At 45.7% G+C, this 15998-nt stretch overlaps 1 protein-coding gene across 8 annotated transcripts in view; it reads right to left on the bottom strand.

The window, feature by feature from the left end:
• Window positions 1-15998, bottom strand: part of SAMD11 (sterile alpha motif domain containing 11) — a 121768-nt gene that overhangs the window by 41753 nt on the left and 64017 nt on the right. For all 8 annotated transcript variants that reach the window (XM_039367174.1, XM_039367175.1, XM_039367172.1 and 5 more), the window contains one exon: window positions 7188-7366. In XM_039367174.1, coding sequence (XP_039223108.1) covers window positions 7188-7366 — 179 coding nt within the window. The remainder of the gene's footprint in view (window positions 1-7187; window positions 7367-15998) is intronic.

Here is a 15998-nt window from a genome sequence, read left to right as displayed (position 1 = left end):
CAGGTGGGTTATAAAGATGATAAAATTGGTCTAAAACTCCCCCCTTAAAAAAAAATCAGCATCTCCTGAATTCTCCAGACACCTGTGTAACTTGGTTGTAAATCAAGGACTACCTATAGCAACAATTATACACCCACAGGATGTCTAGACAATACTTAGGGGGAAAAAACCTACTAGTGCAATGGTTAATATCTATCCTGAAGGCCCCAATTAATGTACAGGCTATCTTTAGAGGTAGTCATAAACTGACATGCATTGGTGGAGGTGACCTTTCAAAGTTGCAACGCAACTGAACACAGTTAACTTACGGCCACCGCTTACAAAAATCCTTCAAGTGCCTTTCGGTTGTCTGAAACCCCAGAGGAAAAAAACAAACAAACTAGGACTTAAAACAGCTTTCAAAACATCTCCAAACTGGAAGGAGTCCAAGAGCAGGATAATTCTGAGGTGTCGGTAATGGAGATAGCAATAGTAACAGCACTTAAGACTTATATACTGCTTCACGGCCCTCTCTAAGCGGTTTGCAGAGTCAGCAACTTGCCCCCAACAATCTGGGTCCTCGTTTTACCGACCCCGGAAGGATGGAAGGTGGAGTCAATTTTGAGCCAGTCAGGATCGAACTGCTGGCGGTGGGCAGAGTTTAGCCTGCAATGCTGCATTCTAAACACGCCGCCAGCAGGGCTCTTATAGCAATAACACGTAGACTTGTATACCACTTTGCCCTGCTTTACAGCCCTCTCTAAGCGGTTTACAGAGTCAGCCTGTTGCCCCCCAACAATCTGGGTCCTCATTTTACCGACCTCGGAAGGATAGAAGGTTGAGTTGACTTTGAGGATCGAACTGCTGGCAGTGGGCAGAGTCAGCCTGCAATCCTGTATTCTAACCACTGCGCCACCACGGCTCAGATGCCCTCGGGGGAGCGAAAGCCCCCCCTGCTTTTCCTTCCTTTCCAGCTCTGGCTTGCAACTTCTCTGCCCTGGCAACAGCTGAATAACTTCACTAGTTTTTTTTTTTCCCGGGGGGGGGGGGGAAAGAAGCCTGCAAAGTTTGTGCCAACTTTTGATGGTATAAGACCTCGACTATTTTCCTTCCTTGTTTATCTTTTATTCTCCCGCCTCCCCTCAATGGGAAGCGGTCCAAGGGCTCTTGAACTTTCCCGGCAATGGGGTGGGGAGTTTGGTTTGGAATCCTTTCATCCCCGCCAGAGAAGGAACCTTCCCCCCCCCCCTTGTGTGAATCCCAGTAATTCAAAGCAGAGCCTCGGGATGGGCTCCGGCTGCAAAGCCCTTTAAAGCAGCGAGCAAGGTCAGCGTCTCTCCAGGGGAGGTAAAACCAGGGCTTCTGAGTCAGCCAAAGCAAGGAAGGAGATCCGACAGACAGAAGCTGACAGCTCCTTGATCCAAGCGCCCCCCCTCCTCCTCCTTCTCACCTCCCCCCACCTACTCCGTCGCCTTGCACAGCAAAACCGAACTAATCCAGGCTAGTGCCTTGCTTTCCTCCTCCCCCATCCCCTCCATCGCAAGTCATTGGCAGACAGAACAGACCAGAAGGGAAAGGAGAGGAGGGTGTGTGTGGTAGGTTTAACAATTAAAAAAAAAAAAAACACAAACACAACCTGAGCAACCCACAAATTTGGGCCGAGGCTGTTTTGCGCTGCTGTGCAAAGGCGAGCGAGCATCTAGTGTGCAAGCAGAGATTGCACAGGGAGGCACATGCATGCTCTGATTTTGAATATTGTGTGTGTAAGTGTGCTGTGTATGTGTTTTCTCCCCTTCAGAAAAGCCACCAGGCTGGACAGCTCCACCTTCCAACTCATGCCTTAAAAGCCAGAGATGCTATAAAATAATTTGTGGGGGGGGGAGGGGGTAGATTTCAAGAGCCAGGTAGTTCTTGTTTAGTGACCACAATTGGGAAACGCAACTTCACGGTTAAACAAACAGTTGTTAGGTGAAACTGCAACCGGGCTTATGCTTTTCCTTCAGCTTTCCTTTGTGAACACTGTAAAGGTGAGGTCTGGCCGTAAAATGAAACGCTCACCCCACTGTGACTGCAAGCAGTCGCTAAATGGGACGCTAGAGTGATGATGAAAAAAACAACAACTCTGAAACCTGTCTTCACATTTATACGACCTTCACAGCCCTATAAAGCTGAAGTCAGATCGTAAGCATACCGCTTTGCTTAATGACCAAGTTGCCAGTTCCAATTCTGGTCGCTAAACGAGGACGAGCTGCATCAGCTCGCGTTATAGGAAGAGGCGAGGTAGCCCAGCGGTGAAGATGCTCGCCTCCCACTTGGAAGGTTGAGAGTTCAATCCTAGGTAGACAGATGTTTTTCTATCAGGGCTCAAAGAGAAAATATTTGCTATGAACTCTGCGTAGGAGTTGGGGAGGGCGTCCAGACAGCAAATGTTCAGCTCCATCCAGTCACCCCAACTCTACCCTGAATTAAGGGATTCAACTGGGCAGCCGCTGGTCTGGAATGGCATACGGTCTCCTGCTTGAGTTGGAGGTTGGACTAGAAGACCTCAAGGTCCCTTCCAGCTCTGTTATTCTCTGTTTAACACACACAGAGTATCTTTTTTGGAGCAAGTAAGGGTTTCCTTCCTCCCTCGAGAGGCAATGGACCGTTTTTTTTACAAGGGAACGCCACCCTACACTTAAAAAGGAGAGGCATGCTTTGAGTTACACTGACACAACAGCCATGTGTGTTAACTTCAAAGCCATGGGAGAGGAAAGGCAGAATCGCTGCAACAGGCCTAGAGAGATGGCAATCTTTTCTCCTTGCAGGAAATGGAGAAGGGGGAAAAAAAAATAGAAGCTGTTTCAATTGTACTAAGGTTTGGTGCTGAGCAGGGGAAAAGACCCGCTTGTTCCTAATTAAGATTTTATTTTTCATCAAGGACGACAGAGATACTGACCCCAAGGACGGTTACAAGAACAACAAACGAGGAAATCAAGAGAGGCAGATTAAAAAAAAAAAAAAAAAGAGGAGGGGGAGGAAGATTAAGCACCCGCTGATTTGGAAAGGGGAAGACTTTGAAAACACATCTCTGCCAAGCCACAGTGCGAGGTTCAGGATAAAAATGGAGGCAAAGATTAAACTCTTATGGGGAGGGGTCTTTCTCCCTCCCCTTTTTTAGTTCCCCTGGCTTCTCTTTTTACCTTCCTCTCTGTCAGAATGTCCCAGAAACCTGGATAGTCCAGCCCATTTCAGAAACAAGTCAGATCGTAATTACCGTTGTGATTTCACTTGGCTTTTCTTAATGGCCGAGTTGCCCATTGGGGACGTTAAACGGGGACTGTCTGTATTCCCGCTCTAGGCAGCTCCCCCCCCCCAAGCTCCTCTCCAGTTTCCCGTGTTTCCTACCCAAGATTCATACCTAAGCCGGTCAAAAACGAGGATCGGGAGCGATCGTGGTTTCGTAGGCAGGATTCAAACCAAGTTAATTGCAGAAACTGCAGATAGACCGTGCTGCATAACAGAACTCACCAGAGTAAACTTTGCATCCAAATAAAAAAAAAAAGGATAGGTTTTCCTGCCTGAGCAGGGGGTTGGACTAGATGACCTCCAAGGTCCCTTCCAACTACTATTATTATTATTATTATGGCACAGTCAGCCAGGTGTTCAGACTGGATTTGGCATTTTGTCTACCTATCGAGTCCTTACCCAGGACCTGGGATAGGCAGATGTGGATGTTTGATGGTATTACAGGCATCGTCGCAGGATGGAAGCAGTTCCTAGTAAGGCCGCCTTTTGCAATTGACTAATAGCGAATTTGTCAACGCCAATGGTGTTCAAGTGGTGCTCCAGTTGTTTTGGGATTGCACCCAAGGAGCCTATTACTATTGGTACTACCCTTGCTTGCTTTTATTATTATTATATTATGATGATGATGATGATGATGACAGCTCAGTTTTGATTATAAATTGAGGAGCGCTTGGAGGGGGGGAAGCCATTATTTTTTTTAAAAAGGGCACCCACTTTCAAAAGATGAATGTAAAACCTTGTTTAATGATCAAAACTGTTCCCCCCCTCCGAAAGATTCAACATCAAAGCCTTCGAGATTGGCATCCAACCCTTTTTTTTTTTTTTGTACCCAGTGGGAAAAACCACCCACCCACCCCGCTCATCCCTTGGGAACCGTTGCCCTCCACGGCGCTGGATAATTAAACACCCCTCTTTAAACAAATGAATAGGTAAGAAATAAAATTAAATCCCAATTACTTTCTATCTCCTTTCCCCGTGGGCAGCTTTGCATATTCCTTCCCCCAGCCCTGCAAAAAAGCTCAACCAGTCTCTCCCCCCCCCCCAACTCTGCATTTTTCAAGTTTCTATGGCGTTATCTCCAATTAGATTTCCGAGACGAATCCGCGCCTCGCTGTAGCGGGTTATTCATTCAATTGAAATCAAATTACCAATAATTTGCAAGCTATCAAGCAGCCTGAGCTGCCTTGTGGAGGTGGGGTAAGGGGGGGGGGCAAAGAGGTCTCCTTTATAAATTACTAATAATTAAAAGAGAGGAGGAGGCAGGCAGGGGACCTTCCAAGCAAGCAATGGGGCATCGCCTTCCATTTTAACCTTCTCCGCTGCTTCTCCTCTTACGCACAATGGGAGGTAAAGAGTTTAATAAGGTGAGCCAGATGGGTCCTTCAACCCTCAAAGCTGAGCGTTCCTCCTCCGGCAGGAGGCAAGGATGGGGGAAAAAAACCAAGATCTGCTAAGGAAACAGCCTGGCTTGGAATAACATCACCATCCCTACAGATGGGGAAAAACCAGGAATTCCGGAAGCGAACAAGAATACCGAAAAAATTGGATTAATCGACCCAGTTCTTTCATTTACCCTTTCTTAGACCAATGACCAGCGACACGAGAAAGGCTTAGTGTTTATAAGGAGGCATCTAAACCAGCTTCCCAACCGCAGATGGATTCAGTTCTGGGTCTTTTAGGTGGCACAACACAGTCCAAAGATACCGATTCTGGACGCCTTTCAGGCGGGAGAACAGGAGAAGGGTTACGGAAAGCCGGGAAGAAAAAACAAGAAACCGCAAGAAGGGTTTTCGGAAGCCTGGTCCACAGCACTGTAGGTCCTGCTGGGACTTGAGGGGTTCCACAAGAGAGATCAAAAAAAGGTTTACTCAAAAACTAGCCATGTTTCCAACACGACGGCTTTGCTTCTTGATTGTGGGGTCCACAACTTTGTTCAAACGGGTTTCCAAGTCCTGAAACACTTGGGAGAACTCTTTCCTAAATCACACCCTTCCGTTGTGACCTTCCTTACTGACCAAGATCTGGAAAATTCAGCCATATCCCTGGAAATCACTATCAATCGTGGTCGGTCCAACAAGGCTTAAAGCCAGGGGTCTTCAGACTTGGCCCTTTGATGACTTGCGGACTTCCAACTCCCAGAATTCCTCAGCCAGTGTGCCTGGCTGAGGAATTCTGGGAGTTGGAAGTCCACAAGTCATCAAAGGGCCAAGTTTGAAGAGCCCTGCTCAAAGCTAAAGTTGTTTCCCAGACATTGAGAAGACATTGAGTAAAGATGACCTACACGTAATTCTTCCGCCTAGCTAAGCAGAAAGAGTGGAGGGTGGGGGGAAAATCCAGTCTCCAAACTGTCCACCAGATCCTCAAATGTATGTTTCTTGTTTGGTTTTAATTCTGGTTCTAGGCTGGCACTGGAGGAACGTGCAGGAACACAGAACATCCCCGTGGCACTCTGCCACCCGTGGCTTCTTTCAGACCTCGGGACGGGAAATTCCAGCCCAACATCAGGTCCTGATTTTGTCAGGGACTTCTCCTTTTTAATCTGCTTTTTTGGCTCGCTCACCGCTCCCTTTCATGTTGCTGGACCCACGTCCTTGCCTCGGGACCGCCTGGCCCCCGTCTCTTTTGGCAGTTTCTACCCACGTAGCCTTGGTGCCAGCCTGGCTAACTTTGTGACTGGCATATGCAACGCCTCCCAAGTTTACAGCAAGGGGAGTTTTTTTCACGGGCTTGCTGGAATTATTGCCCCCCCCAAAAAACTTTTAAGGAAAGGGGACAGGGGTCACCCATCAAAACCTTGCAGGTAGTATCTAGATGGGGTTTAGCCCAACTTTGATCAAAATTGAGATTGCAGCTCTGTGTTTTTTTTCCAAGAAGAGATTTGTAAGTCCTTGACTTACAACAGTTCAAAGCTACGACGGCACTGGAAAAAAAACTGATTTATGACTGTTTTTTTGCGCTTATGGACCATTGCAGCCTTCCCCGGGGTCACATGATCAAAATTCAAGTGCTTAGCAACTGACTCATATTTATGACGATTGCTGGGTCCCTGGGGGGGGGGGGTCACAGGATCCCCTGTGTTTCTAAAGCAATGGGGAAAGACCCCACTTCAGCGTTTAGGAGTGATAACTCCTTGTGTTGAAAAAATCAACACGATGGCTTGGAGATGGGAGGAATAAGTTTGCAAAAAAATGAAAAAAAAAAATAAAATTGTCTTATTTTGGTTTTAAGGACTGAAATGGGGGAGCAAGCCCACCACCAGCCCCGCCTCAAAGCTCTTAGCCGCTGGCTTGCGGGCTGCAAAAAGTCCCATTTCCATGTTACAAAATACGACTTTTTTTTTGCTACGGTCAAAACTTCAGACCACACACATTTTTCTCAAGCGTGCTGCGACCTCACAGTAATTCTGACCTGCTGTGCCACCAGTACATTTCTCCATTCCTGAATTTTAAATTAAATTAAGTGGAAGCTTTGTGCGACACAATAGGCTCCAAAATGTACAAAACACAATTGGGATTCTGGGCGCATTAATGCATCGATTAAACAAACCGCCCTATGACCGGACCTGACTTTAGAATCATTTTTACTGTGGTTATTAAACGAATCGTGCCCATTAGGTGGTCATTAAGGAGACACAGCTTTCCCAATAGGCTTTTTTTGGGGGGGTCATAAACTGGGGTGAGAAAGTCATGATCACGTGACTGCAAGACTTTGTAGTTGTGGTAAACGCAATCGGGTTGTTGATTGCCCAAATTGTAATCACGTTATGCAGAATGCTGCGACAGCTGTAACCCGGAGGACTTTTTTCCAAGGCTGTCTCAACGTTGAACCATCGTTAAGGCAAATGGTCATAAAACAAGGACTTACCTACATAATTGTGTTTCGGGGCAGGGAAAAATAAAAATAAAAGAACGCCCACGTACCTTCTTTTCATGATACCAAAATGCGAATCCTCTTCTTGTTTGACATGAGGGTGGTGTCCGTTGATCTTCTCAACCTCCTTGAAGTTGTCGCTGTGTGAGAAAAGAGTGGGGGGCTCCTTTTTCAGGGTCCGGGAGGGGGGCAACGGAACCGTTCTCTTCTCCGCCAAACGTCCCCGATTCTGGAAAATGGGAAGGAAAAAGAGAAAGAAGATAAAGGAAGAGAAGAACTCTCAAAGGACGGCAACATGAATATATATATATATATATATATATATATATATATATATATATATATATATATATATATATATATAAACAGATTAATACTGAAGCATCCATTAATCCAAAAATTATATATTGAGAACTCTGAAGAGGGAGAGAGCAGTAGAGGAATGATGATGTGGAGAGAGGGAGAAATAAAACAGGCACAGAAGGAATTAAGCCATGATGGTTACCCAATCTTGCAGACTTTTATGATGCCACCCTTGACAATATTTTGCAGAATCTTGCACTAGGTGTTTTTGCTACATCTCTCAGAATCTCCTCTCTGCTGTTACAGGTGAGGCTATCTTACAAACCGCCATTTATCATTGCCACTGGAGACAAGCATGGGGTCAGCTGCCAAGGTCCGACAACTGTGAGACTTTGTCTAGTGAGAACCCACAAAGGGATGGGTCCATCAGTTCCTAAAAGCATTTACCCGTATATGCCGCCGTATTAGGCGACCCGGCGTATAAGACGACCCCCGTCTTTATAGCCGGGCCGCATTCCTAGAACGTCGTCTTATACGCCGGAAACTACCAGTATTTCCGGCGTATAAGACGACTCGGCGTATAAGACGACCCCCGTCTTTGGCGCCGATTTCAGCGCTCGCGGAAGTCGTCTTATACGCCGGCATTTACGGTAATTGTGTCCCCTATTTCCCTATTCCTTTTCTTTTTCTCTTTTTGTAGAAAAATAAAGAAGTAAAAAAGCCAAAAACAGTAGCTGCATCATATCTTGAGTTGGAAAAGTTTATCCATAGTCCATCTCTCTCTCTCTCTCTCTCTCTCTCTCCCTCCCTCCCCCTCCCTTCCTTCCCTCTCTCTCCATCCATCCATATTTTCTTTCCTTCCTTTCCCTTCTATCTGTCCATTCTCTCCTTCCTTCCTTCCCTCTATCCCAGTGGTTCTCCACCTGTGGGTCGGGACCCCCTTTGGGGTCGAACGACCATTTCACGGGGGTCGCCAAACAACGCAGTCCGCCATTTTTTCCCCCTTTTCCTTAGCTGTGCTACTTCCTTTTATTCTATTGGCTTTGGAAAGCCAATAGAATAGACTCTCTTGAATAGAGTCTAATTCTATTGGCTTTCAAAAGCCAATAGGAATTGTCCAGGCTGGCTCTGCCCTGCTGAGCCCGCCAAAAGTCCCCTTCTGCAAACGGTGCTGCACCCGTCGAGTAGTCCTCGACTTACGACCTGTTGGGGGTCGCGGCATTAAAAAGGTTGAGAACCACTTCTCTCTCTCTCTCTCTCTCTCTCTCTCTCTCTCTCTCTCTCATACATACACACACACACACACACACACACACACACACACACACACGAGTTTTCACAAATCATGGACTTTTTTTTTAATAAAAAAATCCTTCCACAAAACGACAATCCGAAAGAGAAAAAAAAACAACAATTTCTCTCTTGAAATTGGGAGACAAAAACACCCAACATTCAAACAATTAAAACTTCTCCAACAAAGCCCCCACCCAAAAATCATATTATTTTGCAGTGCACAATTCCGGGGTGGGGGGAGAGGAAGGAGGCCTTGAGATGGGAAAACAAGGGATGGGGGGCACTGCTTAAGAAAGTTCTCAAAGGAGGTTGAGAGATATCTGCGCTCTGCTTGGGAGATAGAACAAGTGCCAGAAATTGGAGAATAATTCCTCCCAGTAGGATCGTGATGAGCTTTTAATTGATCCCAGAGACATGGCAGCCTTGGATAAATCAGGATTTGCAACGTGTGGGGGGGGGAGGAACTGGAGAGAAAAAAAACTCACAAAGCGGAAGAGATGGAAAGGATGGGGTGTTTAACTGTGCAGGGACACCATCCTTCAATATTTGGGAAGGAAGGAAGGAAGGAAGGAAGGAAGGAAGGAAGGAAGGAAGGAAGGAAGGAAGGAAGGGAGATTCAAAGAAGATGGATGGATGGACAGATGGCTTATTTCAAGAGAAAGGAAGGAGCGAAGGATAAATGGAAGGAATGAAAGATAAAAGGGAGGGAGGGAGGAACATTCAAAGATGATGGATGGAAGGATGGAATAGATATCCAGTCATTCGTGCTATCTTACACCACAACCTCCTCAGAGTAGGTAGGAGATACCCTCTTATCTTGCAGCCTTCCTGTTATTGGTTAATGATGACTAATTGTTTACATTGTCAACATTCCCGTCCATCATTCAGACAGTCCCTACCAAGTCAGCTAATGGATTCTTTTTCAGGCATGCAACCTGTCACTCATCACTTGACCGAAGGAGCACACCACACTTGTGGCACATGAGAACATCCATCTGTAATCAAACTAACCAAAGGTAGCTTCTTGAAATCTGTCAGGATTTCAAGCAGCTGCTGAATAATTCTACGTCAGAAAACACAGAATAACAAGAGTTGGAAGGGACCTTGGAGGTCATCTAGTCCAACCCTGTTCAAGCAGGGGACCCTATACCATGTCAGACAAATGGCTGTCCAGTCTCTTCTTCAAAACTTCCAGGGTTGGAGCATTCACCGCTTCTGGAGGCAGGTTGTTCCACTGGTTAATTGTTCTCACTGTCGGGAAGTTTCTCCTTAGTTCTAGGTTGCTTCTCTCCTTGGTTAGTTTCCACCCGTTGCTTCTTGTCCTGCCTTCATGTGCTTTGGAGAATAGGTGGACCCCCCTCTTTTGGGGGGCAGCCCCTCAAATATTAGAAGACTATCAGGTCTCCCCTAGTCCTTCTCTTCATTAAACTAGACAGACCCAATTCCAGCAACCATTCTTCATATGTTTTAGCCTCCAGGCCCCCAATCATCCTTGTTGCTCTTCTTTACACTCTTTCCAGAGTCTCAACCTTATCAAATAAATCTTCAGGATGTCTTCATGGGAAGGGCTATTATGGGAAAGGTTTTCAGAGAGAAACACCCCCCCCCCAGCAGTTGTCAACAAGCGAACACTTTGAACTGCTGAACGATAGGCACAAAATTAGCCTAGAATATATGCACAAAACTAATATGCATAAAGTCAATCGCGTGCATAAAATGAAATCTTGAGTCATCTCAGACTGCCGGGATTGGGGTTGGAGGAACGCCAAGGGGTCAAATTTGGGAAGTATGGCTTGAAAACCTGTTTTCCAAGTCTCCAAAGTCAGCAGCCAGACAGCTGCTTAAGAGGAAATCGTCGTTTTTTCAGAAAGCTACATCTAAGCCATGCCGTGCAGAACAGGAAACAGCATTCGGAAGTTGGTTGCCTTTAGAAGCAAAACTTTTGGTTAAGAAAATATTTCTTCTCGGCATGGAACAAGATTCATAAAAGCAGGCTGGCCTTGAGTTTCCTCAACCCAGTTCCTGACAGCAAGGGTTTAATTTAAAGCAGGAGGATATCAATTCAATTTTCAGCAGTTTTCTTCCAAAATCAGGCACCCGACGGCCCAAACTGGGGGCTAGTTTTGTGGCTTCTCAAGAGACACCCGTTCTTCGTATGTTTTCGTCTCCAGGCCTTTAATCAACTTAGCTGCTCTTCTCTGCACTCTTTCCAAAGTCTCAACATCTTTTTTTTACAATGTGGTGACCAAAAACATCAGTAATAAAAGCTAGTTTTGACATGCTTGGAATATCTTCTGAAAACCAGACTGTTAGCAAATACAGTCACATCTATTCTCTGTTAGTCTAAGTATTCAAACTTTCTGAGCAAGAAGCAAACTGTTTTATATATATTTGTAATCTCTGCACTGAGTTGACCAGCTTGAAAGTTAGAAAAAGAAGGATTAAAGTTAGAACAGCCATGTTCTCTAGAGCACATACATGGCTTTGCAAAATATTCTCCAAGCAGAATAGTACATTTATGTAACTCTTGTCTGTATCCCAGAAAGATTATTCAATTGCACACAAATTTTTTCTCCTCTGGCTTCGTTTAACGTCTACGTGATTGACTTAGCCACTGCATTTAGTTCATTTAATAAGGGTAGCAAAAATGGCTGTAAAAACAAGTCTGGTCACGTCACTGCTCATTTAACAACTGCATCACTTAGCGACCGAAATTCCCCGTCATACGTCAAGGACCACACAAGCCTCAGCAACCGGTCCCTTGTTCTATGCAGCCCACCTGAAGCAGGGGTCTTCTAACTTGGCCCTTTGATGACTTGTGGACTTCAACTCCCAGAATTCCTCCGCCAGGCACGCGTGCCTGGCGGAGGAATTCTGGGAGTTGAAGTCCACAAGTCATCAAAGGGCCAAGTTAGAAGACCACTGAGCTCCTAAACCATCAACCAACCTTTTTTGCAAGCTGAATGGTTTGCAAACCATCCCCGAAACTAAACCAAGGTGGGCCCTGATCCGATTTCGCACTCCTGGTGGGGGGGGTCTTTAACCCACCGGCGGTTTGGCCTCTCCAGTCAACACAGCTGTTTGCAATTTCAGCCCCTGCAAATCACTTGCAAAGTGGCTCCTTGGAGCAGTCTCAATTCCTACACGGAACGGAGACAAGAAAAGCCCTGGCCTTTTGCTCAAGTGTCTTTAACAGGTGCAGGAAGCCATATTTCATATTTAGGGCAGACTGACAAGTGTCTGGGCCTTCGGAGTTTGGCACAAAGTCCAGCGAGGCTGCGGAGGGAGGAGGGAAACGGCAGAAGGGATTTGGCTGAAGGAACAAAGGCTGGGAGAGTCGCCAATCCCAAACTTTTAATATCATATCTAGAGAGTCCTCGATTTACAATATACAGTTGGTTTGGGGACCGTCCAAAGTTACACTGAAAAAAGGAACTTAACGAACCTTTTTCATACTTACGACCGTTGCGGCCTCCCCCAGGGTCACGTGATCTAAATTGGGACACTTGGCAACTTACTCGGACGTACGACGGTTTGCAGTGTGTCCCGGGGTTCACGCGATCCCATTTTGTGACCTTCTGACAAACAAAGAGACTGGACAGCCATTTTGTCTGAAATGGTGTAGGGTTTCCTGCCTGAGCAGGGGGTTGGACTAGATGACCTCCAAGGTCCCTTCCAACTTTATTTATTTATTTATTATTATTATTATTATTATTATTATTATTATTATTAAAGTCAGTAAGGAAGCCCAGATTCATTTAACGACCATGTGAGTAAATTAACAACGGCAGTCCTGAAGTTATGGGCATAATTTAGCCCGGAATTATAGCTGTTGCGGTTGTTAATCCTTGTGATTGTGCCTTTTTAACCTTACTATCATTCTTTGCAGCGGCCAATAAATGAACAGGGCAGTCATTAAGAGATTAAGAGAACCTGGCAGTTATTAAACAAATCTGATTTATCCAGTGGTTGTTTTTTTGGCTGGAAACTGGAAATAAACGCTGGAAACCAGCAAAAAAAAAAAAAAAAGTAAAAAATTGTGGTTATGTGACTGCAGGATGCTGCCATAAAGGCAAGTCAGTTGCCAGTCAGACATGCGAGCTGTGTTTGTGACTGTTGTAACTTCAAAACCGAGTCCTAAATAGCTTTCAGGGTGTCCATCATAACTTCAAAGTGTCTCTAAACAACCGGACAGTGTAAGCGTAATCAGATGCTATGTTACACTAAATGTTGGCATGTTTGCTGGTTAAGAGGGCTGGCTAGCCTCACTCAGGGTTCACATCAAGCTACAAATCAAAACATTTCAGTCTGTGTGGACTCTTCCCTGAGCTGTGGGAAAGATAACAGAATGACAGCCGGAAGGGACCCTGGAGGTCTTCTAGTCCAGCCCCCCTGCTCAAGTAGGAGACCATTTTCGACAAAAGGTTGTTCAAAGCCTCCAGTGTGGGAGCACCCACAACTTCAGAAGGCAAAGCCTTTCCACTGATTAATTGTTCTTATTGTCAGGAAATTCCTCCTTAATTCCAGGTTGCTTCTCTCCTTGCGCTTAGTTTCCATCCAGTTGCTTCTTGTCCTGCCTTCAGGGGCTTTGGAGAATAGGTGGACCCCCCCCTTCTTCTTTGTGGCAGCCCCTCAATTATTGGAAAAACGAAGCTATGTAGGCCATCTCAAAAGGGAACCAGCATCCCACATGGATTTTCATAACCAGGCAAGTCTCGGGGATCCAATTAAATGTGCAAAAAAACTAAATAAATCTATCTTCAAAGGCCAGCAGGCATTCTATTGCACAGCGAACAGAATTCTTTGCAAACAGGACCCTGTCAAAAATGGACCTTCTGGGACTGGAAGGACAAATCTCTATGGAGGATGAGGATGAGGATAACCAAGGCAATCCGCCTCCAAGCCTACTTCCCACCCAGCCCATGTCCCCAAGAACCGTGCCCTGCTCAAAGATGCAACCCCACGCTCTGCACGGTGTAGTAGATCGATTCGTAGTAGTTTCCCTTCCCCAAGGATTCACTCACTCGGTGTAGGGATTGATTGCCAGAGCAAAAGCAATGGAGGGTGAATCCGGGTGGAGGGTGGAGGGCATAAGCTAGATTTGGTGGTAGGAAGGAAGAATAAACGCTTTAGCCAAGAGGTCCCCAATCTTTTGGGCACGTTCCGTGGAGAGAGGTTTTTCCGCGGACCGGAAGGTGCGTGGTTTTGTGTGCTGCCTGCGTCCCACGGATGGGGCTTTGCTTGTTTGTGTGGACCGGGTTGCCGGCATGCCATGGTCCATGGCCCGGGGATTGGGGACCTCTGATCTAGCCTCCCAGAAGCTGCAAGAGATTCCGTCTGGGTCTGCAAAGGGTCCAAATGTGTCTGGGAAGATTATAGTTTCCCTATAAATACCTATCAGCTACCAACATTGAGCAACAGATCCACAAGTGAAATTCCTTCCTAAAGGGCGTCAATCCCACCAAATTGCACCCTGTGCAAGAGAACAGCTTTGCACCAGGATGGGAAATTCACTTTATTACGCATTATATGTAAATTATTAGGTAATGCACGCTTTTTAAGGCACCTACTCTCTGCACACTGTTAATGGGTGTTTCTTATCTCAGGGGTGTTTCAATACGGAAGTGCAGAATAACAGAGTTGGAAGGAAGGGACCTCGGAGGTCTTCTAGTCCAACCCCCTAGCCAAATAGGAGACCCTATGCCAGGGGTCTTCAAACATGGCCCTTTTATGACTTGTGGACTTCAGCCAGCGAGCCAAGAATGGGGCAGGTAAACCCTGAACACTTTGTGTTCAATCAGATTTAAACCTGGTTTTTCAGCCGCTTTAATAAAGGCACTCCTCATTTAGCGACTGCCTCGTCTAGCAACCGTTCGGAGCGACCACGAAGACGTATCCTCACATTTAACACCTTCGCAGATCTGTAGAGCAAAGGGAAGCTGCGCATTGTAAGCACAGGTGCAAATCACTGAGGGCAAATCCAGGATCATAAAATACAGCTTGCCATATGCCCAGCTCAGCTTCAAAGTTGGTATAAGCGTTTAATAATTTCCTCCTCTATTTCTGTGACTACAAAAGATTACGCACGCACACTTGCTAAAATCAGGGTTTTTGAATTTTTCCAACCTGTTAATTTAATAATAATAATAATAATAAATTAATAAATAAATAAATCCAAAATCTAGAATATCAAGGAGTAAACAGACCGAAAATTGGCTGAAGGCAAGTAAACTGTTTTTTTTGCTCTGAATCTTTTACAAAACTGATTTCACCCCAAAACTCGTTCCATCTCTCCCCCAAATCAATTCCTTCCCTCTCCAGACGGTTGTGATTTCATGTGTTCTGTTACTCCAGCCCAATTCTTTATGGCACCCTGTCAAAAAACCGCCAAGGCGGGGAAGAAAACAAGCAAGAAATGAGATGAAGCGGAATCTATCCGAAAACCTCAAAAGCTCTTTTGTTCCAGTCGACTGCTGAAAAAAATGAAAGAGAGGGGGGGGGCTGGCTGGTGGGGGGGGTGGTGGTGAAGGCCTAAAACTTCTGAAGCCAGGCAAACTTTTGAAATAGCTTTAAGAATACCTCACTTCTCTTCTTTAAATGCAGGGCCCAGAAAGTAGCTTCATTTAAAAAAAAAAAAACACCAACGGCAAAGCACATCTTTGAACCACTTCCCATGTATGGCAAAGGGGCACCGTACAATCAGAGTAGAGACGGGACTTTAGAGGTCTTCTAGTCCAACCCCCTGCTCAAACAGGAGACCCTACACCATTTCAGACAGGTGGCTGTCCAGTCTTTCCTTAAAAACCTCAAGGGATGACGCATCTACAACTTCTGAAGGCAAAGCTGTTCCACTGGTTAATTGTCCTCACTGTTAGGAAGTTTCTCTTAATTCCAGGTTGCTTCTCTCCTTGGTCAGTTTCCATCCGTTGCTTCTTGTCCTGCCTTCAGGTGCTTTGGAGAATAGCTTGACTCCCTCTTCTTTGGGGCAAAAATATTGGAAGGCCGCTATCACGTTGCTCCTATTCCATCTTTTCTCCAGAATAGACATACCCAGTTCCTGCAACCATTCTCCATATGTTTTAAAGTCTCCAGGCCTTTAATCATCCTAGTTCAGGGGTTCTCAACCTTGGCAACTTTGCTGGCTGAGGAATCCTGGAAGTTGAAGTCCACAAGTCTTAAAGTTGCCAAGGTTGAGAACCCCTGTCCTAGTTGCTCTTCTTGGCACTTTTTCCAAAGTCCCAACTTCTTTTTTGGAACGTGGTGAC

Source organism: Crotalus tigris, unplaced genomic scaffold (genome assembly GCF_016545835.1).
Source record: "Crotalus tigris isolate CLP2741 ecotype Arizona unplaced genomic scaffold, ASM1654583v1 scf7180000020588.15403103151:6194809, whole genome shotgun sequence".
Taxonomy (NCBI): Eukaryota; Metazoa; Chordata; class Lepidosauria; order Squamata; family Viperidae; genus Crotalus; species Crotalus tigris.
The sequence above is the reverse complement of the archived record's forward strand: the minus strand, read 5'-3'. Positions and strand labels throughout refer to the sequence as shown.